The sequence below is a fragment of the Cricetulus griseus genome, chromosome 2 (assembly GCF_003668045.3).
Source record: "Cricetulus griseus strain 17A/GY chromosome 2, alternate assembly CriGri-PICRH-1.0, whole genome shotgun sequence".
Taxonomy (NCBI): domain Eukaryota; kingdom Metazoa; phylum Chordata; class Mammalia; order Rodentia; family Cricetidae; genus Cricetulus; species Cricetulus griseus.
The window spans coordinates 216,321,357-216,349,286 of NC_048595.1; the positions used below are offsets into that span (position 1 = coordinate 216,321,357).

The 27,930-nt window shown below is 40.7% G+C and overlaps 1 protein-coding gene across 1 annotated transcript in view; it reads left to right on the forward strand.

The window, feature by feature from the left end:
• Positions 1 to 18,353, forward strand: part of B4galt6 (beta-1,4-galactosyltransferase 6) — a 60,160-nt gene extending 41,807 nt beyond the window's left edge. Inside the window, 6 exon segments of the mRNA NM_001246698.1 lie at positions 888 to 1,012; positions 5,902 to 6,018; positions 13,755 to 13,942; positions 17,511 to 17,633; positions 17,815 to 17,916; positions 18,206 to 18,353. Of these exon segments, the coding sequence (NP_001233627.1) occupies positions 888 to 1,012; positions 5,902 to 6,018; positions 13,755 to 13,942; positions 17,511 to 17,633; positions 17,815 to 17,916; positions 18,206 to 18,353 (803 nt within the window).
• The last annotated feature ends 9,577 nt before the right edge of the window (positions 18,354 to 27,930 follow it).

Below are 27,930 nucleotides of genomic sequence, written 5' to 3' on the forward strand. Positions count from 1 at the left end.
GGTGGGTTATCATATCTAATAACTGTAGGGATCATGTGTGTTGTTTGTTTAGGGAACAGTGACAAGAAAAATGTCTACACGACAGACTTTTTTCCCCTCCCAAATGTTTTGATCTGAGGCCTGTTGTGTCTGTGACTGTGGAGCCTGCTGATACTTCAGGCTTTTGAATCAAGTGAATATGACCTTGGAGGGCAGTCATCATTAACTCTCCTACAGACAAGGAAGCTGAGGCAGAGAAACAACAATGTCCTGGAGTAGGCTCTAGGATTCAGGTCTGTGCTGGTCACTTATTTAACTCTTCACACAGTTGTGTAGTTTTAAGGGCTTGGGAGATGGATGATCTGGAAGGTTTGTGCCTCCCAAGCATGAGGACCTGAGTTCACATTACCGGAGCTCGCACAAAAAGCCAGATGTTGGTGTATGTAATCCCTGAGAGATGAGAGGGATTACATACACCACAGAGACAGTGGATTCTGTAAGTTTTAGCTCATCTAGCCTATTTGGCAAAGTTCCAGGCTGGAAAGACCCTGTCTCAAACACAAGGTGGCATGTGCCTGAGGGCTGAGACCAGAGGAAGTCATCCTCTGATCTCTACATACACACCATTCATATGTACACCCATGTGTGCACACACACATCACACACACAAATACTTGAGTAGTTGTTAAATTATGAGTGTGCTATGTTAGAGTGAGGATATATATATATATATATATATATATATATATATATATTAAAAGTGTTTTTACTGAAAAGCAAAGGGCTAAAGAATTTCATTTTCTTCAGCCAGTGGGATGGCCATACAAGTTGCCATGGTGACACCAGGAATGACCCATACTGTCCATCACTCTGTGACTGATGTTGGTCCTTCGTGTTTTGACTTGCAGGGGGATTCCTCAATGTCAATGTGAGTGAGATCAGTTTTGATGAAGTTCATCAGCTCTTCTCCAAGGACACAGAGATTGGGCCAGGAGGCCACTGGAGGCCCAAAGACTGTAAGCCCAGATGGAAGGTGAGGCAGTTCTCCTCAAAGGCTACATGGCAGTGACTAAGCATTTGGAGGCAAGAATGTGCTTGGTTCAAAACAGAGAGCAAGATATTTTTTCAGTTTTGATAAAATGAAAGCATGTGTGTATTTAACGCACAGCCCTTTATAGTTTGCTCATGGTCAGTGTTGTTACTTTGAAGACTGTAAGTGCATTTGTGTATGCACAGAGTGTGTTCAGGTGTGTTCAACTCAGGGTCTCAGGTGAAGAAGTGAGACCAGTTTAAATCAGAGGATGAATTTCTTTGTGGTACTACCTTGTTCAGAGGAGAGGCTACTGCCAATGACTGCTAATATCTTCAGGCATTTCCCACCAGTTTCTGGAACTGAGAACTCACAGGAAAGATGCTAACATCCTTATTTTCAGTTGCATTCAGCTTGAGCCTGCTACGCTGTCTCTTAGAGGTCATGCTCAAACTTGAAAAGGCAGAGCACAGGCAGTTGACAGATCAGAATTCTGTTTCATATTTTGTTTGAAACACTGTAAGGGAGTATGCCAGCCTCTTGTGCACTAAAACAAGCAAACTAGAAGAAACAAAACAACAACAATGAGAACTGGTTGGAAGTTGCTGTCAATACTGTGAAACTGACCCTGAATGAAAATGTGTACAGTGGTGCTGTGTTAGAGTCCAGTGTGGTACTATGCACCTGAAAGGAAAACAGAAGTCATCAGTTAGGTGTTAGGCCCTCAAGGGTTTTGATGTGACTTTAACTGGAAATAGTCCTTTAAAAAATACAAGTGTTCTAATGTATTTGTATTGTTAGTACCAAAAAAAAAAAAAAAAAAAACCCAAGTAGGGAGGAGAATTATGTGCTGTTCATAGTCTAATAAAGATCATGTGATCATGTGACATCATTGACCTGACCTTGAACTCCTGATCAGGGATGCATGCATTTCTCTCTGCATCTCTCATGTGTAGCAGAACACTTGGCATGAGTAAACGACACAGTTTTGTTGAGTTGGCCTTTTGAAATTAATAAATGCCTTTGTGGCCTGATTAAAAGTGAATAAATTAAAAGTTCAGTTTTCTCATGACCTCAAGCAAGTTACAGAGCTGCTTCAATGGATTTCAGTATGAATTTGGAAAATACTCTTTTATAATTGCATAAATTAATTTTCATATTTCTTGCTAGATCCTCTCTGAACAGTTGTATCTATATGAAACAGTCTACTTTAGAGAATGTTTTTGGAAAGTGGTGAGTGGTGAGTGCATATGCTGAATGCTATGTTAAAAAAAAAAAAAAACATAATCGTGAAGACTGAGGGATGCCATTGGGGCATGACATGTGTTTCATACTCATGTTAGGGATCAGAAAAAGTATTCATTGTGCTTACTGTGGTTTGTATTGGATGGGTCTTAAACTTTCTAGCATATTTTCTTTTGCTTTCTGGGACAACTGGAACCACAGGGATCATTCTTAATTAGAGTTATAAGTGGGCTGTATACTCATGTACTGGATAGGATTGGAGGAATTTCTGGGAGCAAAGTAATTTAGGGATTAAAAAATTTAGCTTCTTTTATATAGATGCTGTATGATAACACTTAGTTGAGCTTTGCACCAGCTTCGTGAATTTATTAGCCAAGGTTCTGTAGAGGAGCAGAGCTTATAGAATGTGTGTGTGTGTGTGTGTGTGTGTGTGTGTGTGTGTGTGTGTGTGTGTGTGATTTATTAGAATGACTTATAGGTTGTAGTCCAGCTAGTCCAACAGTGGTTGTCTACCAGTGGAAGGTCTAAGAATTCAGTAGTTTCTCAGTCTACAAGACTGGATGTCTCAACAGGTCTTCAGTATATGCTGCAATCCCAAAGAAGTAGGTTATAATGCCAGTGAAGGAATGGACATGCCAGTGAGAGCAAGAACAATCAGGCAAAGAAAGCAATCTTCCTTCTCCCAGGTCTTCATACAGGTTGCTATCAAAATGTGTGGCCCAGGTTAAACGTGGATGTTTCAAAAGATCCAAATTAGAAGTGGTCTTCCGACTTCCAATAAATTAATTAAGAAGAAAGTCCCTCTTAGGTGTGCTCAGCTGTTTGGGTTTTACGTAATGTAGTCAAGTTGTCAACCAAAAACAGCCATCACAGTGAAATATAGTCTTTAATTTTAACTGGAACTGAAACAGCAGGAGGAAGTTTGAAGCCCTTTAGAGGTGAGCTGTACTTGCCATGTTTAATTTCCCTCTGCCTTCGCCTGCATGTATGATTCTCACAATGCCCCCATTGGCATGCCATAGAATTCTGAGAGAAGGAAGAAAGCAGTTACTAGACACAGGTTAAAGTCTGCTCTCCACTTGAGTCTTAATCTTTTCGGCTCCCTTTCTTTAAGTACCAAGTCCATTTGCACCACAGTCTTCCAATATTAAAGTCCAGAACTCTGTGGGTATTCCTAATGCTGCAGGGTTGAGGAAGAGTCTTCATGGGTCAGGCATTCTAAGGAGGTGGGCATGTTTCCACAGGGGAATTGGAGAGGAACAAATCAGTGCTTTTTGGCTGTTTTTCTGTGATGTTGGTTTTCTGCTCAGGGTTCATATGGGGTCTGATACCTATAGGGTAAGGCTTGATGCTTCTGTCCTAATTATAGGCTCAAAGTTCCTCATCTCGCCCAAGGTCCCTCAGGGATAGATGTTAGCCACCTGCTTCAGCCTACATGAGATGTTCAGTGACACAAGGCAATTCTTGAACAAAGTTATCAGACATCATACTCTTGTAGGGGGAACAGACAAGAACTGCCCCCTTCTTTATCAGTCTGAAATTTGTTCCTATAGGCACTGGAAATGAGGAAGACAAGGAAGGTAGAACTAAAACACCCCAGGAGAACAAGAGCTCAGTAACTCACATGTGCTTCCATCTAATTCAGTGGCAACAGCTAGGTGGGCTCTAAACCAACTGGGTGTAAAGCTGCCAGGTGCTGGGGAGTGTTGTGTGCTTCAGAGTATGAGACAGGGCAGGGCCTTGCTGGGTGAAGTCTACATGGCAGACACTTTCTTGATTGTTTTTTCATAGTGTACTTAGGAGGACATAAGCAAGGGGGAAAGTGCACAGATAATCCAGTAAGTTTAGTGGTTTTGAAATGGGAAGTAACTGAATGGTGTAAATTTTTTTTGAACAAGATATGGTGAGGAAGGACTTGGAAAGACAAAGTGTAGAAGGCAGTAACCATACAGATGCCTTCCATCTCCCCTGGTGCATCCACCAGAGAGGGGCTTCTGCAAGTCCACACATGTGGAAGGAAAGCTAATAACCCCGGCATGAATGACCATAGGATACTGGACTCTTTTTCTCGACAATGAATTACAAACTATTAAGAATATTGCTTCACAGATAGGCAATATAAGTGAATTTTAAAGATATTAAAACACACAGCTTTAGGCATGTCACTTAAAATGTGGTAACATCTGATTATAATTTGGACATGCATTTACTATTAAAATAGCTCCTTTTGTTTTCCAGGACACTTTCTTTTATAACATCCTCAGTTTCTTACTAAGATAAAAAAACAAACAAACAAACAAACAAACAACAACAACAACAACAACAAAACAACCACCACCACCAAACCTTCAAACCAAAACCAGCTCTTGGTGTTTTAAATGTTCCACTGAGTAACTCACTATATCAAAGGCTATAACTTGGTATTTGCTGATCCTTATATGTTCAGCTCCTCCACCTAATTATATTTAATTCATGTGGGCTATCTTTAATACAGACTCCCACCCATTTGGTAGTTTCTTCACTTAAGTATCTATAATTTTCCTGAGCTCAGAGATACCTTCTTGGAGTAGGCTCCACAGGGCGCCAGTGGTTCCTATGACTTACAAAATGTAACTCCGCCAATGGCAGCATGGCAATGCCAGCCTCAAAGATTGTCTCTGTCCTAGCTATCACATCAGTAAAGGAAAGAGAAGCATGGCCTTTCTAGTCTAGATACCCTCAGTTTCCTAAACTGGATCTTCTCCTTCTAAGTAAACCCTTGACTCAGTCTTGTCCCATTTGCAATTCTGGCAGTATACATGCTCAATATCACTTTTGTTGTTTTCTTTTTCTGGTGTTGGGAATTAAATCCAGGGCCCATGCATGCGAAGCAAGTGTTTCACCTTTGACTACACCCACAGCTCCATTGTAGATTTTTGTTGTTGTTGACATGCCCAAGGTCATGTCTTGATTTTAGAAGTAAAATGAGTCCTAGAACTTAGCATTCTCAATTATTTGTAGATTTTTTAATTATTTATTTGGGTCAATATATTTGGTCTAGATAAACTCCAGGTTTATGGCTGTTTCAAAATCCATATTATAGAGTGGTATAGACATGTTTTAGTAATATTTTTCATTTGTTAAATTGTTTGAAAATTTGGTGAGTTTTGGAATTCATCATGTATAGAAATTTACTGTGTCAATTTCAAGTTTTATTAGCAAGTTAACAGCAACAGTAAAACCAGTTTAACTCAGAAATTAAGGAAAGTGAATTAGAAGACACTTTAGCTTTGTGAAGGCCAGAATCATCTGACCTGTAAGATTTTGCTTCTCCAGCAAAGTTTGAATCCTAGAAGTGTAAGTGTGTATGTGTGTGTGTGTGTGTGTGTGTGTGTGTGTGTGTGTGTGTGTGTGTGTGTGTAGGGAGTGGTGAGTGATACTTAGGAATTGTTCAGAGCACATCCGTCCTTTCTACCTTCACAGGACCTCAATGGGTGTGAAGCAAGGGCCGAACCTGTCTGAACACATGGTGTAAGTCTGATGAGAATATTCCTAGGCTATGACTTGAAGGCACTAGGCGTTTCCTAGGCTCAGCTGTTGCGTGCACTTGCGGGGCCTGCTGCAACACTGCCTTACTCATGCTGCAGGTGTTGTGTTCTGTTTTGAAGGTGGCAGTTCTCATCCCCTTCCGTAACCGCCATGAACATCTTCCCATTTTCTTCCTGCACCTGATTCCGATGCTCCAGAAACAGCGGCTGGAATTTGCCTTTTATGTCATCGAACAGGTGAGGACAGTTTTCAAAATGCCACCAAGTATTTTAGAACTTCAACTTCAGATGGAGTTTGATTAAGAATACTCAGCCGAGATCCATCGGTGACTCATCCTTGGATTTACAATGGAATGAAATCATATTTTGGACTGATCCTGTAATTTTTCTTGTAATAATTACAATGTGGTTAAATGAATTGAGCAGAGGTTATGGTTGACTTTGAGATGATGGCTTTGATATGCTTTATGGCTTTATACTACCTACTGGATTGTCAACCTAGTTTATAAGTAACTGGCTGATGCTCATTCTGCAGGGTTAAATGCTGGACTTGTAACATTGTTCCACTTGTGCTTTTCTTATGAGTGTGCTTTGTTCTTACAAACTAAAAGGCAATTTACTTGGGGACACTCCTTCTTTTCTAATACAGGATACTCGGGATAGTTAGTGCTGTGCAACTGTCTGGGGCTCATGATGGTGCATGTTGGAGTGTCATCAACATCCTGTCCTATTTTTTTTTAAGTTTATTTATTATGTACACAACATTCTGCCTCCATGTATATCTGCACACCAGAAGAGGGCACCAGATCTCATAACAGATGGTTGTGAGCCACCATGTGGTTGCTGGGAATTGAACTCAGGACCTCTGGAAGATCAGCCAGTGCTCCTAACCTCTGAACCATCCCTCCAGCCCCCCCCCCATCCTGTCCTATTCTGAATTATGAGTGACCTTAGACACACCCACTGTGTTCTATTTAGAAAGTGCTTTCTGTTTCTGACCTATGAATTTAGATACATGAAGTGAAGGATAAAGGTTTCATATTGTTGTGTCAATGTGAAGCATTGATAACTCTTGATGGGGGATTCCTTTGTTTGGGGTGAGTACAGCTGGCTAGACTTGAAAGCTAGTGATGCCTCAACCTTAATAGGTAACTAGGGGTAACTGAGGAGAGCCAGGTAGGAATCCTTAAAGAGAGAAATGGTGTGTAATGGGCATTTTCTATTCTGTTTTTATAGTTTCCCATGTTCACAATTACATTTCTTGGTAGTAGAGCCTTGGCTGTTTCTGTTGTAGACACACACCCCCATAGCTTTTCAGCTGCACTTAGGTTGATGTGAGCCTAGAACACTATCCCTTTCACAATAGAGTCCAGCTCAGTAAGGAAATGACCATCCGAAGACAAAGAAATTACACAGAGACTCAAATCTGTGATGCCCAGGATCCCTTCCAGATGGGAGTCTAGGTTTGTTTCCAAACAAGAGATAAACAGGAAGAGAGTAGAATTAATAAACAAATTTTATTGGCAAAGCAAAAAAACAAAACAAACAAAAACTCCATTCTATTTGCTTCAAAAGGGTACTATGCAAGCTGGCATAGTCTATATAGAATTGAAGTGGTTTTGCTTTGCTGTGGCAGTCTGTGCCTTTTGTTTAAAGACTAGAAGTGTAGTTATTTCATTTCTATTCATTTGTAAAGCTCTGTCTCAGAAACCTAAAATAGTGTGCTAACCTTTGAAGAGCCCTCACTTTCTGTAACCTCAATGGTCAGCAGTGTGTTTTGTACTCATGCATACTGACTCTTTTATCTTTGTTGCTGTGATAAAATATCCCAATAAAAGGCAGCTCAGGGGAAAGGACTTATTTTAGCTGACAACTCCATGTCATAGTCCAGCATGGCAGGGACTTGAAATAGCCACCACTCCCACAGCCAGGAGCTAAGAATAAGTGATTGTGTGCTTACCTGCTTGCTGGCTTATCTCAGCCTCCTTTTTCCACTCATAGTTTCAGACAGGCAGGAAACAGTGCCACCTACAGTGGGCTGGCTCTGCCCACACCAATGAACTTAATTATGATCCCCACTGACATGCCTGTGGACCAACCCAATATAGACAGTCCCTCATTGAGGCTCTGTTCTGGGGTGATTCTAGGTTGTGTCAAGTTGGCAATTAAAGCTCGACATGATACTGGCCTTTCCAATCACGTTACATTCTTTCCCACACTTGCCATGGTTAATGAGTCTGTAGAGTCTAGTTGCACCTTTCATTTTTCTTACCGATTTATGGTGGTCATTTTTTTATGCCTTTGCTGTTCATATAGATTAGGAAGTCTCTGTTTCATCTTTTTCTGTTATTTTAATAGAAGTGCCTTTTTGTTGCTTTGCAGAATTCTTTGTGTGTTCTAGTTGTAGGTCTTTTGTGTGTCATGATTGGCAAGTAATTATCTTCAGACTATGGTCTGCCCTTTAATTTCTTGATAGTATTTGATTTTTTCCCCTTCAGTGCTGGGATTAAACCCAGGGCCCTGCACCTGCTATTTAAGTACTCTCCCACTGAGATACATCCCCAACCACAGACAGGGTTTTACTGAAAAGTAAAGATGTTAGTTTTAATAAAGTCCAGTTACTTGATTTTTTTCATATTTCTGGTTTCTTGTTTAGCAGTTGAGAATGGTTCTTGGTACTTTCAGAATGTTTTCCTGCAGAACATTCATGCTTTTAACTCTCCCATTTGGGCTAATCCCTCTGAGTTAATCTTTTATATGTGGTGTGAAACAAAGATGAAGGATTGAGCAATTCTCTTTGGGCCTATGGGTTTTCAATGATTCCATCACCATTTATAAAACAGCTAAGGTTTTCCTTGTTAGCCCCTTTTTTGGAGGTGAGTTCATCCTTGTGGGTTAATGACTTAGCAGACCCTTAACTCTCACTTCATCTTCAGAGAGGCGGCAAAGCCATGCACACCCCTCGGTCCTTCAGTTGCCCTGTACTATCAAATGTGTGTTCCTGGTTTATATCGGTCAAGGCTGAGATTCACACCCAACAGACTTGAAAGTTAAAATGCAGATCTCAGCTGCTCTGGTCGATGTCTTCATCACATACTCAGAGTCATTCAACAGCACCAGACTCCAGAAAGAGCTCACCTCCTGCTCACTATGGGTGGCTGACGTTAGAACAAAATGAAAGCTAGCAGTTTCTGATAGCAATGTAGATCCACAGCGACAACTATTGGGAAAGCAGCTTAACATTCCGATTTGTTATCATTTTTAAATTGGTCAATTTTTATAGCATAAGTTGCCATCTTGAAAAGTACACACGCTTGGGCTAGGCATCACCTCACATGCCTTTAACCTCAGCACTTGGGAGGCAGAGGCAGTTGGATCTCTGTGAAAAGGTCAGCGCAGTCTGCACAGGAAGCAACAACTAGGCCAGGCAGAGCTACACAGTGAGATCCTCTAAGGATGAGTGAGGAGAACACAATAGCTAGAGACATGCCACACGTGTGCTAGGATATAACTTGAAGAAGGTTCACATGAACCACATAGTAAAAGCCAAGAAGTGTATTTTTTAAAATTCAGAATAAACCACAAAAGAAAAACTTTTAATTGGATATTCTTCAGTCCTTAGTAAAAAATAGTCTTCAGTAAAAATCTGATTAATCGCCACAAAAAATAGCAGCCTTTAGTAATACAAGTTAGTCCACACTTTGTCCATTATTAATTTTGTTTTATGTTCTACTGAGAATGGAGGAGAAATTGTAAAAGGACTTCTTATAGAAACGGGCAAGCACATTTAAGGGAATGGGACAAAAAGACCAGAACTCACTTCCAACAAAGGGCTAATGAGGAAAAGATTGGATAGCTATTTTATAAATGGAGATGAAATGCCTCACCCACAGTCTAGAGCAGAGACAGATGAATACACTCATACTTGCTTCTCCTTTCATCTTCTCTGTTCTCATATAGTTCAGGACCCCACGCCAGGGAATGATACTGACCACAGTGGGCTTGGTCTTACGATGCTAATCAATGTAATTGAGGTACACCTTTCATAGGCATGCCCACAGGTCAACCTGATTTGTAGACAACCCCTCATTGAGACTCTCCACCACACTAACCAAAGCCCCTTACTGTTCTGGAAGGGAGAGATAGTAAATTAAATTATCATGTGATATGCAGACAACTTAAAAAACTCCAATGGGTTCAATGTAGAGAATGAGCCATAGGTGAGACAGGAAGGAAACAGGGAGACCAGTTAGAAACCTTCTAACTGGATATGATGACAACTTGGACTCTGGTGGCACAGGACATTGCCAACAGTGATTGGGTTGGGTTTTAATTAGAGTATAATTATTTACTGATACAGTGATGTGCAGAACATGAGCACTAGGGAGATCTCCTTGGCTTTTTAGTACTTTATCTACACATGAATAGCAGCCACAGAGCTCCAGGTTGTAAAGAAAATGTCCACAAAGGAGACACAGTCAAGCAAGGTAATGAGAGAACAAAGAAACCCCAAAGACAGAATCAACAAAAGACTCACAGTCAGGACCCATGGAGCTGAGGGAAAATTCTGAAATGAGAATGTTTGCCATAGAGGAAGATCAATTGTAGTAGAGTTGTCAGTGGCACTGAAATGTGGTAGGTTAGCCAGGAGACAAAATAACCCCTACAGCGGGACCAAAATACAAAAAAGTGGAGTCTAAGAGAAGCACTTTTTTGTGAGGATAACCACCCTCCAAGAGGCCCATGGGATACAAGATTAAGTTGCCTGGGGAGCCACTACCACAGAAGAGGCAGTCTTGATTTGAGAGTAGGTTCCTGGCACATAACTGCTTCAGCCTGACCATCTTGGAAGGCCAGCTGCTTTGTCTTGAGGTTGTCTGGAATGGCTTTTAGAGAAAGAATGACTTCCTGGCATCATCTTGCCTGTCATGTGAATGAATAACTTTGAGAGTGGATCTCTCACCCAGCCTGACTAGGTTTCCAGACACAACCTTGGACAAGAGGAAGCAGAGACGAGACTCACTACTCTGCTCAGAGTTCCATTTCTGTAGATGATGAGTTCAGCATTGTAAATGACCACTGCCTGTTTTATTTCTGTTTGTTTTCCTAGTACTAGGGATCCAGCACTGTCAGAGAGTGATATATCCCCCACCTATGACTTTTCTTAAGTCACCAAGTTTTGCTGTGATTTTTAATATATTAGTGTATAACTAATACACTCACAGAATTCTGGAAAAACCATAGCAACAAATAAATAAATAAATAAATAAATAAATAAATAAATAAATAAATAAATAAATAATAGGCATGTGGAAGGAAATGGCTAAAGAAAAAATAGAAGACAAATTTCCAAAGCTGGGCATGGTGGTACACACCTCTAATCCCAGCACTTGGGAGGCAGTGGCAGAGAGATCTTGGTGAGTTCCAGGCCAGCCTGGTCTACAGAGAGTTTCAGGACAGCCAGGGCTACATAGAGAGGCCCTACCTCAGAGAGAGAGAGAGAGAGAGAGAGAGAGAGAGAGAGAGAGAGAGAGAAAGAGAGAGAGAATTTCCTGAAGCAAAAAGCACATGTCTTTAGATGAGAGACCCCCCACAATGCACATGTGAATAAACACACATCCATTATAAAGCATAGTATTTTCCAATTTTAGAATAAAATGCAAAATAAAAGATATAAAGAAGACTACAAGGAAAAATGTAAGATAGGAATCAGGAATTGTGAACTATCCTGCCATTGCTGGTGGCTAGAAGCCTGACCTTCAGATTCTAGAGAAAGAAAGGTACTTTGCCCTGGAACTTTCAACTCAGGATGTCAATTCAAGGGTGTGGCATTTCCAGTCATTTGTTGATGAAACACACACACACACACACACACACACACACACACACACACACACACTTGAAAGACATACCTCAGCAAATTAAGCAAGCCACATAAAAGACATGGGTGATCATGGCTGGCCCTTGAGGACAGTGGGAATTGAGCTGAGGAAATAGGGAATGGAGAAAGGATTTGAAATTTCTGTAATTACATCAGTTACTAAAGGTGTAGGTTATATCGACTGCCCTTTCTAGTTATACAGGAAACTAATTAATCTCCTGCACAAAGAAAAAAATCAATTCACTCAGCACTGAAGAAATATTTACACAGTGCTAGTAACTTACACTTCATTAATTCAACCCCAAATCAAGGCAGCCATATTGGGAGGTGGGTGGGAAGGGTGGCAGTGTGGTTTAACTCCTCTGCCTCCAGAGAAAGAAGTCCAGAAAATGTCTCAAGTTAACAAAGCAAGAGATAGCATCCAAGTGTGGACGCAGATGCCACACTAAATATGCCGAAGAGTTGAAGAAGCACACTATTGGCTGACAAAGATAGGTTAGAAATGGAAACTACTCTGCCTAAACTTCTAAGTATCATGTCCACATTTAATAGAAGCAGATCTTAAAACCTTGGAAAAAAATAGCATATAAAAGCCAATATTGATGAGCCAATAATAATGTTACAATTTACCTTCCCTGCCTTATAAAAGCCTTGTGCTTTCTGTGACTTCAGGTCCATGCAGACCTGCGCCGCACACTGACTGATGTCTCTCCTGAGGGCACACACTGATGTTGGCTACCCTGAGTGGCTTCTTCAGTCCTCCCAAATCCTTTTTCTTAAGTGTTGGGGAATGATTTTGTGAAATGTGAAATGTGCTAAGGCACTTGTAAATGTTTTTAATCTTTAGATGCCAAAGCAAGCTGTGCTGCTTGCAGCAGACTTGTATCATCATTGTAAATAAAGGAAAGCGGTTGCAATATAGGAACTTGGATTTTATGTAATACGTTCCTCTATTGTCTCTGGTAAAATGTTCATGTCTTCCCATAAGCAGGAAAAGAGGGAAGAAAGGACACTGTTGCCAGTGCACTGTGATGTAGGATGGCTACAATAGGAGGGAAGCTTGGGTGTGTGTTGTCTAATTGCTCTCAGTGTACTGTAAACATCAAGATTTCAAAGTCCTTCAGAGTCCATCTGTCCTTTTGAGAGGATGCCCGTCTTGTTAATGTAGAGGAGGGTCTGCTTGTGAGTTGCCCTCAGTTTCCTGCCTTAATCTTCTCCCATCCCCCACATTAGGGAGCAAACCCAGGATTCCAGGAATACCAGGCAAGCATTCTTATCATCAAGCCCACACCCTCTCCCTCCTGTCTTAATAAAAATTAATTATTTTTATTACTTTAAGTGGGTGGATGCAATTGAGTACAGGTCCTGAGGAGGTCAGAGATAACCAGACTCCGGTGGAGCTGGAGTCACAGATGGTTGTAAACTACATGACATGGGTGCTGGGAACACACTTGGTTCCTCCATTAGAACAGACAGGGCTCTTGACTGCTGAGCCATGTCCCTGTACCACTCCTTTCTTCATTCTTCATATCATAGAAACCAACAGTAGAAAGTACAGCAATGCTTTCATTTAGTTGTTTTATGCATAATGCTTTTTTATTGTTTTATCTTTATTTTTTGGTCATACATAGTCTGTATGAACTGGCGTATTTGAAGTAAAGCATATATGTAGTGTACCAGTAGAGTAGATAGTAACAGCTATCCAGTTTTCTTCTTTGTCACCAAAATCTGCCATAAGTAAATTTTAAACGGTATGCAGTCATGTGCCCTGTGATGGCATCATCAGTCACCGGCATCATACATGTACAATGGAGGTTCCCAAGATGTATCACCCATTGATACAGCAGCCATAATTTGTGTATATGACTCTGTAATGTCTGTGCACTGTGGTCACTCAATGGCACCTCAGAATGAACCCTCCCATTAGTAAGTGGTGCCTGACCGTGTTTGGAAAGCCTGACATATGCTTCTGACTTGTTTATTTTATTACCAAGATATAATTATTACTTGACCATGATATAAGAAATTAATAAGTAATGGCAAATATCCCATGACCAAGTCTGAGTGCATTCTGGTTTTCTCTGCTGTGGAGACTGGCACACAACCGTTCAATCGAGCGATGCTCTTTAATGTGGGTTTCAAAGAGGCCATGAAAGACGGCGCCTGGGACTGTGTGATCTTCCATGATGTGGACCATCTGCCTGAGAATGACCGGAACTATTATGGATGTGGAGAGATGCCGCGTCACTTTGCAGCAAAGCTGGACAAGTACATGTACATGTGAGTAGAGTGTTGGCTTTGGATGCTGCACAGTGTGCCTGTGGCAGCACGTTGGGCCTTGATCTGAGACTGCTGAGTGTCATCCCTCACTCCAGCGTGTTCTAGGGGGCCAGGACAAGGACTGATTTGTCCAGTTGTCATCGCACAGAGGTTGAGTGTGGTGTGGGGGAAAAGAACCCGACTCCTGTAGAAGGCACATGGATTTTTTTTTTTTTTAGTTTTTTATTTTTATATATTTGAATTTACAAACAAGATTGGGTTACATGACGATCCCAGTTCCCTTCTCCCTCCCTTCCTCCCCTACCACCTCCCCCAACTAAAATCCTACCTATAATATGTCCTTTCTTCTAACCTACACCTGACTCAACCTTTCTGCTTCCTCAGGGCACATGGATTTTAAAATGGGTTCTCACTTACCCTTCAGGGCTTGCTTAGTCACATGTTCCTCAGCTCTCTGGGATCACATACCCTAATCCTGAAGTATGCTAGCTATGTGACCTATGCTGTCCCCCCCCCCCATCCCCGTCCCCTTAGGGATTGTTCAGAGTCCAGACCTGCCCTTCTGAAGACCACATGCTCTGTAATTATAAGAAACAAATACCCCTATCTTCATCAATCTTTTTTTTTTGTTGTTTTTTTGTTTTTTTTTTTGTTTTTCGAGACAGGGTTTCTCTGTGGCTTTGGAGGCTGTCCTGGAACTAGCTGGTGTAGACCAGGCTGGTCTCGAACTCAGAGATCCACCTGCCTCTGCCTGCCGAGTGCTGGGATTAAAGGCGTGCGCCATGACCCCCAGCTCTTCACCAATCTTTTTACATCTGAGTTTTGAACCTGGAGTTTGTCACGTGGTTTAACTGGATTGCCAACAGACCTCACAGACATGTCCTATCCCCAGAGCTGGAACCACTGGCATACACCTCTGTGCCCAGCTTTGTAAGGATAAATCTTTCTGCCAAGCCACCCGAGCCCTGCCTCCACATGGGCACCCAAAATAACACACAGAGATTTATATTAGGTTCAATGCTGCTGGCCAATAACTAGGATTTCTTAATTGCTAGCTCTATCTTAAGTATCAACCATAACCATTAATCTACATATTTTATAAAGACTTATTGAAGATGCCGGCAGAATGCGTCCTCTTCCCGGGATCATGTGGTGACTCCAGAGAAGAGAGGAGGAGAAAGAGCCATTTCCTGCTTGTCCTGTATATATTCTGAGTCTGCCTGCTATGCCACTTTCTGCCTGGATCACAAGACTTCTCTTTAATACATTTCTCAGAATCCTCCTTCTCTCCTAGTCCTGCCTAGCTTGCTTCCCTATTGGCCAACAGTGCTTTTTTTTTTTTTATCAACCAATAAGGCAAACATATACACAGAAGGACCTCCCCATCACAGCTTTTTGTGTGGGTGCTAGGGATTCAAACTCAGTTCCTCAGTTCCTCATGGCAAGCACTTTGCATAGTGAGTCATCTCCCTAGTCCCTTGTAGATATCTTTATTATGTAAATAATTGTTAGTCTAAGGATGAAATCTGTAGCAGCCAAGTCAAAGTTAATGATCCAGTAGTGACAGAAGGCTTGAGGAAAACACAAGCAGATGACTCAGATGGGAATGTCTGAGGCCTTACCATGGATAATGCCACCTCATTGTAACCAAATATATGCTTTTCTTAAAGTGCAATTTTGATTGGCAGATAGCCATTGCACACACACAGTGACATGAAGACATTCTTGTACAAGTGTAAAACACACTGAGGCTTCTATTCTCCTTCCTTCCCTCTCCCCTCCTGATTTTCTCGTTCCTTCTTCCAGGGAGTCATGCTTCCACATAGATATGCTTTTATATATCTCCATAAGGGCTAGGTTTCTGCAGGTGAGAGAAATCATGTAACATTTGTCTTGATGAGTTTGAGTCGCTTTGCTTAATATAGTGATGTTTGGTGTATCTATTTTCCTCAGACCAGTAGTTCTCAAACTGTGGGTCATGACCCCTTTAGGGGTTGCATATTAGATTGCTCATATCAGATATTTACATTATGATTCGTAAGAGTAGCAAAATGACAGTTATGAAGTAGTAACAAAAATAATTGTATGGTTGGGGGTCACCACCACATGAGGAACTGTATTAAAGGGTCGCAGCATTAGGAAGGTTGAGAACCATTGCTCTAAACAGTGCAATTTTTTTCTTTTATGGCTACTAAAAACCAATTGTGCACAGGTATTTTTAAAAATAGCAACAAATGCTGGTGAGGGTGTGGGGAAAAGAGAAGGTAGACATTGCTGGTGGGAATATAAGTTACCCCAGCCATTGTGGGAATGAGTGTGAAGTTTCTTCAAGACCAGCGATTCCTGGCACATAAGTCACAACCAATCTGTTGGAGCCATCCAGAGGTTTAGATGCAGGTGGAAGCTTGTTAAGAAGTCACAAAGTTGCAAGACGATGAAAGCAGGGGGATGGTGACAGCTGTTCAGGGTCTGGGCAGGAGGATGCTCACAGAGACTGCCATGTCCTGACCTGTTGCCTGATGGCTCTACTCTCCTATGTAGACAGTGTAAGATAAGCACTATTAAGATTTTTTATTTTAAAAAAATACTGATGTTCTTTAGTGCATTTAGGATACGTTCATTTAGCTTAGACTTATTTCTGTTATGTACAGAATACAACTCCCAAAAGTTATCCTCTGATAGTGCCCCCTCCATAGGCACACACACAAATAAATAAATGTAATAGACATTTAAAAATGTTTCAGAGTTTGACCAACTCCTTGGAATCTGAATTAGAGAAAGCAGGGAAAAATTAAAAATAAGGGCTTTTTCCCCCTAAATACTAGTTCATTAAACAATAAACATATTTGGGGCTGGTGAGATGACTCAGCAGGTGAAAATGCTTGTGACAAGCCTGAGAATCTGAGTTTGATCTCTAGGACTCATGGTAGAGGAGAAAACCAACTCCTACAAATTGTCCTCATACAAGGACTCCTACAAAAACCTGACCCTCTGCAGGTGCAGCATGGCATCCCCCCATAATAAATATCTGTGAAAATGTTTTTAACATATATATTAAATATTTATGAGTATTTTATGAGTTTAATCTAAATAGGTAAAGAAATTTTAGAAATAGAGTTCATTTATAAAATAAACATCTATTTCTTCCTGATTTAAATTTATTCTTTTTATGTAACAGATAATATGCTTATAAATAAAGTCAGTTAATATTTTAAAATTCTTTTAGTTTGGAAGATCTAACATTGCATTGACAGTTACTAACATGTTTAAATGTGTTTTTGTGAGAATATCATGCACTTTTTGAACACTGGGTTTTTGAGTCGTAAAAGTACTATTAAAGTTGCCACCCATGTTTTTATTTTACATTTAATGTAAGTACTTGCTTTGCTCTTCTAGGAGAAAATTTCATTTCTCTGTTCACATTTTCCATAATGCTTCTTCTGTCTAAATCGGCTTTTTTTGTGTGTGTGTGAAAATAGAAGTGTACATCAAAGCGCATGCGAGGTGCAACAGGTGTGGCCGGCTGCCCTGACTGATGTGGAACACTGTGTCGTGTTCTCTTTTGCAGACTTCCATATAACGAGTTCTTCGGTGGGGTGAGTGGCCTGACAGTGGAGCAGTTCAGGAAGATCAACGGCTTTCCCAATGCCTTCTGGGGTTGGGGAGGAGAGGATGATGACCTTTGGAACAGGTATGTGGAGGCACAAGCTGCTTAGTAACTAAGGTTCTAGATTCTGTCTGTATTTCGTAAATCGCATTTGCCTCTTCTAAGAAAGGAGACTTTGGGCTGGAAAGTTTGGAGTTCTTAAATCTGTTTTTGTTTTCCTTTTTTGTTCTGAAATTCATTCAATCCATTTTATGTTGTCTTGCAGAGTTCACTACGCTGGGTATAATGTAACCCGGCCAGAGGGGGACTTGGGAAAGTACACATCTATTCCTCATCACCATCGGGGGGAAGTACAGTTTTTAGGGCGGTAAGTTCAATGGTCGTCTTGAGACTTCAGGGCTTCAAACCTAATATCCTAATTTTAAGCGTGTTATAAAAAAATAAGAAAAATAGAAGGAAGTTACTTCCGTGATCAAAGGCCTCTTTGGCAAATGTTTTTGGTTTGCAGCTATGGGGTGTGTGTGTGTGTGTGTGTGTGTGTGTGTGTGTGTGTGTGTGTGTGTGTGTGTGTTATGATATGTGTATAAGTAGAGAGAAACAAAGATAAATGTAGACAATATGTCCATATTCATATCTAGTTTACTGCCTTGTTTTAGGTATAAACTACTAAGGTATTCCAAGGAGCGTCAGTACATCGATGGATTGAACAATTTATTATATACGCCCAAAATACTGGTTGATAGGTTGTATACAAACATATCTGTAAACCTCATGCCAGAGTTAGCTCCAATTGAAGACTATTAAAAGAAGTGTCTCATGGTGGGGCAGGCTACAGCGCTGGATCGTGAACTTGGCTTGGAGCACACTCTTCATGGAGGTTAGAGAGCGACATGTCTCTGTGTCCCAGTCTGTGAAAAGAGCCAGCAGTCTTTATGTTTACAGCGCGGGACTCCATACCATCACACTCCCCCCTCTCCTCCCTGCTTTGGGGCTTCCTCCATGGCAAGCATTGTACAGACCTGAACCCATGGCTTGGGATTGGAAGTAAAGAGAGCTCCCTACGAAGAGAAGGTTTTTATACCGAAATCTATAATTTAATTCAAGAGAATGCTTTTATTTCCGTTCAAAATGTATTTTGTACATATGTGATGTAAATTAAATGTGTTCAAATTGTTGAAAAATGAGATGTCACAATTTTGCATGTAATTGGTTATGCCTTCATTGGACTTTTATAGACTTTTTTATTTGCATGGGGAAAAAAACTATGTAAATCTATGTCTTGAAATAAAGATTGAGCCTTGTATGGAATGAAGGGAGTGCCAGCGATGGACAGACGCTACAGTAATTGTTGTACTGGTGTTCAGCTTTAGACCTTCAGCCCCATGTGGGAGAAGACACAGCCCTCTGAGGGCTTGGGAGGAAAGAGGGAAAGACTCACACAGCTTTTCTCCCTGCCAGAATGACCTGTTTTTGTTTTTGTTTTTTTGTTTTGTTTTGTTTGGTTCTGTTTTTCCTTGCTTGCAATCTCATCAGATTTTGCCAAGTCAACAGCCATATTGTTTATGCATACTGCATGAGTATTACCAAGAAAACCTTCAAAGTTGTGAAGTGACATGCTGTACAGGACCTCTTCACATTAAATGTCTCTATGTACCTCCGATGTAAGTGTCAGGGATCTTGTGCCTCAAAAAAAAAAGTTCCCAAGGTCGTGTTTATATACTGTATTCTTCTTTCAGTTTCATAATGAATAGCATTATTATTTCCAATTAAGAAGAACCAAAAGAAAGTTCTTCTGAAAACGTTTTTTAAAGAATGAACTGATGGAAAACCCAGTAGTGCTTATACAGATGGATTATAATATAAGATGAGAAATTAGATGCTCTATTTTTATGAAGATAAATGCTTAGATTAAAATAAACTTCAACTTTAATTCTCAGATGTACACAATTCCCCTTTCACATCAGCCAGTCATTCAAAATATTTTCTTTTCACTTTCAAGAAATCTCTGGTGTTATTAAAATTTTCTCACTAAAAATGTAATTAAATACCACCCCCCCCTTTTGTGGTGTTGGGGATTGAACCTAAGGCCTTTAGACTTAAAGTCAGTTAATTGAATGTGTGGATACTGTAATGTCTGAAATATGTCTCACTACCAAATGCCAAGTCCACTCATACTCAGTTTGGATGAGGTTTTCCATGTCAAAACAAAACAAAACAAAACAAAGAACCCAAACAGTATCTTACTTTGGAAATTATCAATTACAAAGATTCTTGAAAAATATCTCACCTTTGTATGTTAGGTCTTATTTCCCATACTTCCACAAATTTGAAACAGCACATATGTTTGTCTGTAAAGTGAACCTTCCCCAAGAGTGAAGAGAGGGAATTCTAAGTGTGAGAAAGTTTGCTCCCCTTATCTGTCTATTGTGGAGAGCTTAGCTTGCAGTTGTCATCTTCTGTCATAGTTTTGGTAATGCTGATAACCACAAACCAAAGCACAGTTATTAAAATCCTTACGCTATCTGCCGTGAAACTATTCTTTCCATGTTTATTTCTTAGGAGTGGTTCTAAAATAGTTACCTACTAATTTTTTTTGCTACTCAAAAGAGTGAAAATCAGAATTTCTGCAGATGAAGGTATTTGTATGTTATCCACTTATGTTCTGTCTCTTGTGGCTAATGCAGTATTTACTTTGATGGAATGACACTGAAATGTAACGTTACTGTTGCCAATGGCTTGTGAGACAGGGATAAAGGAGATGATGACTCCAGAGCTGGTCCCTCATCACAGTGGGGAAATTGACAGCATGCTAAATCTTATTCAGGAAATACATTTTATAACATGGGGCTGTCCACATTGGGGTATACCTTTTCACATGGATACTGTTTCAGGAAAATCCAGGACCCCAGGTAATCTGCCTTACTCTCTTGGGTTAAATCGGCATTAATATGACTTCACGAATGGGATGTAAGTATTTTTGCTGTATTTTGGTGTTGAATCTGGTATGTCAACCTGTAAGAACCTCCTCACCACTTTGTTTTCTATTTTGCTTTTTAAATTCAGACCCAGAATTATTTTCAGTTATGAACAGTGACCTATATATGTTCCTGTGAATGACAAGTTTTCCCCAGTTGCCATGGTCATATGACAATAAATTTCTTCCTTACATATTAGTGGAAGCAGACAGTCTGACTTAACTACCCAGTGGTTTTGCATCAAGTGTCTACTCCCCATCAGCTGTCTTGCTAGCTGTGGCTGTTCCAAAGTGTTGTTTGTTTTATGTCCCCTAAAGAAGTCAAATGAAGAAAGTTGAAACTTCTCTGAAATGAGGAAGGCACTCTCTGATAGCTTGTCTGTCAGATGTCTTAGTCTCAAATCCAGTGTGGACATAGAGGTGCCGGGAGGTCCTCATGGCACTGGGGACATCATATGACGCCTTTGAACTAGAGAAAGAAATCATGACTGATGGAGTGTTTATCAAAGAAAGGGAGAAAGTACGCACATTCCTTGTAACATTCTTTCTGGTTCTTGGTGAAGATGTGGTTTAATTCTTAGCCAAAATTAGGTTTGAATAGGTAACTTTTTTCCCTTTTTATAAAAGTATTACCTGTTGTAGACCTTTGAGATGGCTCTGGGGGTAAAGGTGCCTGCACCAAGTCTGGCATTTAAACTTGATCCCTGGGACCCACACTGTAGAAGAAGAGAACCTACTTCTGCAAGTTGTTCTATGACTTCCATATGTATACACATGTGTACATACACATAGATGTATTCACACACAAATGTACACACAGATACACACATGTGCTACACAGGCACACACAAAGTAAATCAAAAGGTAATTAAAAATTAAATTTGTATTTTACGAAATGGTTTTCACCAAGAAAACCTTATTTATAAAATTTAAGTACAAAATTATCTATTAAAAAGTTACATTCCTATCCCAGGCAAGGTACTGATAACCATCTTAAAACAAAATGGAAGCATAGCCAATACAAATTCTCCCTTTGGAGACTCTGAGAGTCAAAGCAGACTTTATGTCATCATATTTGGCCTCGTCCTGTTCCTTTATATACCTGTCAGATAAATAGCACTGGAGATTTCTTGCCTTGGGTTTGCAAATTTGTCATTTGAGAAGCAAACTGTCACAGTGTTGTTTTTCAGGAGGTGGAAGTGTACTTAAGATTATTTATTACAATATGAAATACTTCTATGTAAGTGCATTGATGTAAATGCTAGTGATTCCTTGCAATCTTTTTTTTTGTCCTGTTTTGCTTCTCATGGAAATGTTTGTACTTTTTTTATCATTGTCTTTTATGAAATACAATGTTCTAAAGACTTTGTGTGATGATGTCATTGTTTTCTCTCAGGATGTCTTGGGGATTATCCTTTTTTCTCCCCTAAATTTTGGGTGTACTACTGATGACTTAGTTGATATTGAGGGTGCACTGTAAAGATATGGAATTCAAAGCTTAAATACCTTCACTTGGTGCCACTATTATTGAATACTCACCCATGCATGTGGTAACCCATAGTACCAAGAATTACCTACCCCAGGGTTGAGATGAATGAATGGGTCAAGTGTTTTCCCCACAGATATGAGGATCTGAGTTTGTCTCCAGATCATATGTAATGCCTGATGTAACACATCTCAAATTCCATGGTGAGATGGGAGATAGAGACAGGAGAATTCCTAGAGGCTTGTGGGCCAACTGGCCTGATGTTTAAAACAGTGAACAATAAAACAGATCCTGAATTAAACAAGGCAGAAGGCAAGGATCGATATTTGAGGCTGTTCTCTGACTTCCACCTGCAAGGTCTTACATAATCCCTGGTTGACCTTGAACTCACTGTGTGGCCAAAAGAGCCTAGAATACCCTATGCTCCTGCATCCACCTCCCAAGGATTTGACTGGGGAGATGGCCCAGGCAAGGGCACACACTGGCCTTCCAGAGGACTAGAGTTCAGTTGGCACATACGAGATAACAGGTGTGGACCAACGTGCCCAGCCTTCAGACAGTCTTAAAATATATTTTGATGTCCTTGAAGTATACTATTAATGCAATCTTCAGTGTTTCAAATGGTGTTCTAGATGTTCTTGATGGGGTAGGAAACACTCTGGCCTTCAAAAAATATCTGTCTGAATGTAAAACTGATGTAGAGTGGGCAGACCCGAAGAACACATGCCGTCAATGAGGCTGCACTTATGTCAGATGTGTGTTTCTGAGCATCACTGTTGAAGTGACCCTTCCAGTGGTAGACTACCTCCCAGCCATAAACATGAACTCTGAAAGGGCAGTTGAAATAATTGCTCTTCTTCAATAGACCTTGACAAATGGTAGTAAACTCTTGAGAGGGCTCTGTGGAAAGACTCATACATAATTGACAAAGGTTTGAATTTGGGGATAATCTGTCATTAGCCAGCAAACAGTAAAAAGTTGGGTGGTTTAAAGTTTAAAGTTTAAAGTTGGGTGGTTCTTGGTTTCATGAGCCACTGGGGGTTTGTGGGGATGATTCAATAAGCTAACACTGGGAACATGCCTGACATTCCCAACAAGAACTTCATTTGTCTGATGCCAGCTTCTGGCTTTATGAAAAAAAAAAAAAAAAAAAAAAACCTTTCTTCCATGCCAATGGCCCTGAGTTATGTTTAAGAAATATTTGGCAGGGTGTTCTTTTATGCTCAGAGATTTTGTCAGTGGTTATGCATAATTATGCAAACAATTAGTAAAACTGGCAAAGGCCGGTGATCAACATGTGTTGTAGTCATAGAAGAAAAGTGGCAAATAACAGGTGCAATACAGTTGCCTTATCACCTGCTAATGTAAAAGGACCGTGTAAGAAGAAGGGAAAGAACATCTCACATCTTAACCATGTCAAGTGAATATCATTGCTGTAACATCACACACACACACACACACACACACACACACACACACACACACACACACTATTATGATGAAAAAGCCGAGGCAAATATTCATGAATTCTTTTTATGGTGATCCCTCTCACACCTGGCCTCTATGTTTCTTATTTTAATGTGCTTTGAGTATTTTGTAGGATCACAGGGCCAGCTTACAAAATGACTAATGAGGAGAATAATTCACTCATTACATTCAGGTACTCTCAATTGAATTCCTCTGTTGACACTTACATCTGCTTGGAAGTAAGAGTAGGTTTGGGAGTGAAAGTAGATTCATTTTGCAATTCCAAGAGAGGGTCCCAGGCAGAAGAGAGGGAAAACTCCATGCTAGGTACTCGCCTTATTCAAAAGGAACCAGAAAAAGACTTTACTGAAGGAATTTTGAGGATTTGTAGAAGTCTATACATCCCAGGACATAACAACCTACAAAATCCTTTCTAGAAGACCATTTGTCACAAGTCCTCACCCCACCCCACCCCCGCACCCCTAGGGAAGATGTGAACAATATCCACTCCCTCCTCTATAGGTGCTAACCACAAACCAAAGGACATTCTGTCTCAGTTTACCCTGGGAGCCAAAGAGCTTATTCGGGTTACTTACAAAGCAGGGGGTGATGAATTACTGACAGGAGCATGAGTGACACCTGCTCCCCCCCCCCCCCCAAAGCAGCCACACTAGAAAATCTCACTCGACGTGGATGGTGGCCTCATTGTAACCCCATTGATGGGTCCCTAACACCAAGTTTTTCCCAGCATATACACAAGCTATGGGCAATTAAGGAAGAATTGCATACAAATGGCTGGAAAGAATGGGAAGATACTCAGGTTGAGTGTTCTGGGACCTGCCCATCCTCCTAGGCGAAAACGTTAACAGTCCTGTCATGATGCACTCTGTAGAGTATAGGCACAGCCTATCTCAAGAAGATGGTGGCAGTTTGGCTCAGAGGATAATATCTCAACACAGGTTATAACTTTAGAATTGAAGTTCAAAGAAATTCAGCAATTTAAAAGGTTTTACTCAGCCATGAGTGTGCACACACACTGTGTACAGTGTGAAGGGTTTTAATGCTTCTAAGGAAAAAAAAAACAATATGGTATTATCTGTACAGAGAATTTTTATAAGGAAATAAAAGCCATCCAAAGGACTATTAGGGCAAACTGGAGGAAATAATTAAGTAATTATTTGTTAATAATGAGTTTTTAGTAGCTACTAATCTAAAAGATTCTTTTAAAAGTCATTACTAGAAGTGGATGTAATTTCACTCTATGCCCTGAAGCTAAAGCATTATAATTACAATCCCACTGAGGAACAAATTGAACAGGAATCATGGAACCAGGGAGGACACTTTCAAGCTGTTCAAATTACTTCCTTTACTTTTTATTAGATAAGAAATAGAAAATCTTCCTTCCTTCCTTCCTTCCTTCCTTCCTTCCTTCCTTCCTTCCTTCCTTCCTTCCTTCCTTTCTTCCTTCCTCCCTACCCTTCCTACTCTCCCTCCCCCTCCCTTCCATTCTTTGTCTTGTTATGTAGCCCAGGCTAGACTGGAACTCATAGTCCTACTGTCTTCCCTACATCTGATCAATATGAGCAGAGTTGCTGTCTCTCCACTGGGCAGTTATTCCAGGCTTTCAGCACTTGGTCCAGCCCCTCAGCCTCAGGTTGAGCTTCAGAAAGCCCTGATTAATCATCACTCTCCTTACCTTTACTGGATTCCCCATTGCCCTGGATTTTTACTTTCTTACCAAAGTTCTCCAGATTCCTTTCCTCAATAGGACATGTCCCAGGTTCTAATAGCCAAAGTGCCACATTTCTGTGAATATTGTCAGTCTCCATCTCAAGTCCTTGGCCCTACACTATTTCACTTCCTTTTCATTGCTGGGTTTTGCTATTTACTTGCTTAGTGGCTCCTTGTAGCTTCAAAGGATTTAGCAATTGGCCTATCTCCATGAGGTTCATAGTCCCCAGGAGATCAGAACACGGTTTTCTATTTTGCTACTCTAAGATTTAAAATATTTTATGACAATGATGACTGGCTTTCCAGATGGCCTGTCTTCTCATCTTCCTGCCTTTCTTCTACTTTCCCAGTGCCCCCCCCTGAGTATGTGTGTGTATTGTATATGCATGTGTATGTCTTCATATGTTTCAGAGGTACATGATAAGTGTCTTCCTCTCTCACTAGCCCCTTATTTTTTGAGACAGGGTCTCTCCATGAAGCTAGAGTTCACTGATTTGACAAGACTAGCTAGCTAAAGAGTTTCTGGCATTCTCCAATCTCCACCTCCCCAACATCAGGATTATAGGCATACATTACCGCATCCAGCTTTTTATGTGGATTCTTGGCATCCAATCTTAGGTCCTTATGATTGCATGGCAAGGACTTTACTAGTGTAGCTGTCTCTCCACCTTTCCTTCCTTTCCATTTTTCTATAGCAATTACATCTGAGTTTTCCCTACTCCCTGGGCAAGTTCCAATGACCTCAGTGGGACTCCGGCCTCACTCTCTGGGTTCCCTTCTCATGGTTCTTCTCTATTTAGTTAGGCTTGGGGCAGCAGAAAGACTCTGTTTTTGAAGCACCTGACTCAAAACCTTTCCATGATCTGTTGTTGTCCTTTTGAAAGAAGAAACTCCTACTCTTTTGTCCTGGCTCTAGTCAGAAGGGACATTTTCCATAGACAGTTTCTAAACATATTTTAAGTACTTGAAGTCACTCTAGGAATATAGAAACTGGCCCTGGTACATAAAACAGGTTACCCAGAAGAGGTAGAAGATTTCTCATGTTTCCATGGTTCCATCTCTCCCAGGTGTATGTTGGAGAGAAAACCCAACTGGTCAGTCACAGGAGGTAGAAAGCTCCAATTCGCCCACCTGGAACCAATTCTTTCATACATTTGTTTGTTGTTTTGTTCATTAATTCATTCCACATATTTGAAAGGGATGCTACTTCATGGTGCTCAAACATTTATTACACCCGATGTGGTAGGCGTTATTTTCCAGAGATTGGGAAACATATCTAATGTGATTTCCAAATGCACTTTCCTGAGAAAGTGAACCGTGTTGTCCTTACAGCCCAGCACAAATTCTCATGCACACAGCTCTTCTGGGTTCACCTTGTAGTCTCAGTTTTGCCCTTCTCTCCCATTATACCTCGTACCCATGTCTATCATCTCTAACTTCTCGGTAGTGAATAAGTGTTGCAACAGCAAGTGGTTGACTACAGAACCTGAGGCAGGAAGCTCATACCTAGGATTTATTTAAGGAAGCCTGTAAACAACACATCTCCTTGCACACAGAAGTTCCCGAATGGACCTTGAGTATTTCCTTGGGTTTGCCAAAGACAAATTACCATCTGCTTTGGCTTAAGATTAACTGGGGCAGGTCCAACCAGAGAGAATGGAGAGCTGGGGAAATGGAATTGATTCTAAGCTTATTTCCATTTTGAAAGGCAGGAAGGAAAACTAATGGAGTTTAGGGATGCATATGTTTTCTGAACTGTGAAGTAAAGGAAGAAATTTCCTGTGAGATGAAGGTTTGGGGAGACATAATTATGCCTCTGTACAAGCTCTTGGTGGATACAATACAGCTTGAGGCCACAATACCCTTGGTCTTCTTGTTTGACAGGTGCTGTCATACGTTGTAGGTAGAACTTGAATATTTATGACCTTTTTTTTTTTTTTTTGAGAGACGCCTTCACCCCTTGTTTATGCATGTGCACATACCATCAACTTTAGAGTTTAAAAACTGGTCTAATGACATTAAACTCTGTGGTTAAAATTGAACTTGTTTTCTTTGATGACAAATCTGGTTGTGTTTTTTGTTTGTTTGTTTGTTTGTTTTTTGCCTATGTTACTGTGCTCATCCCTTGGTGTGTATGTTAAACATGGGCTTGGGATAGACTACATTGTTGTTAGACAGGGTCTCTCTATGTTGTCCTGGATGGTCTAGAACACTCTTTGTTGACCAGACTGGTTTCAGACATTCTCCTGCCTCCTCCTGTCTCCTGAGAGCTGGGTTCTGTTTGTTTCTTACCTGATTGTCAGGTAGATGTGGTCTAAAGTGGATTAGAGGGGCTGAGTTACTACAAGTGTGTCCCTTTGGGACTTATTCTCTAAAAATGTTTTAGTGATTAATTTTGTTTTCTCCAGTTTCATACATGTATACAATGTGTTCTGATGCTCTCTTCCCTGCCCTCCCTTGTCTCCCCACCCCTATCAAACCCTCCCCATTTTGCCACCAACCTTTTCCCCAGATTCATGAATTTTGGTTTGGTTTTGTTTATTCACCTTAGCTTAATGTCTATTGGAGCCTGTGGGGTCACTGGTGAATGCATGACAGAAGACTCCCCTCTCCCTGAATCTGTCAGTAGTAAATAGTTCACCAGCAAGGGGTAGGACCCTGAACCCCACCTCCATCATGCCTGACTCCTGATAGGCCCATTCTTGTGCAGAGGAACTGTGACA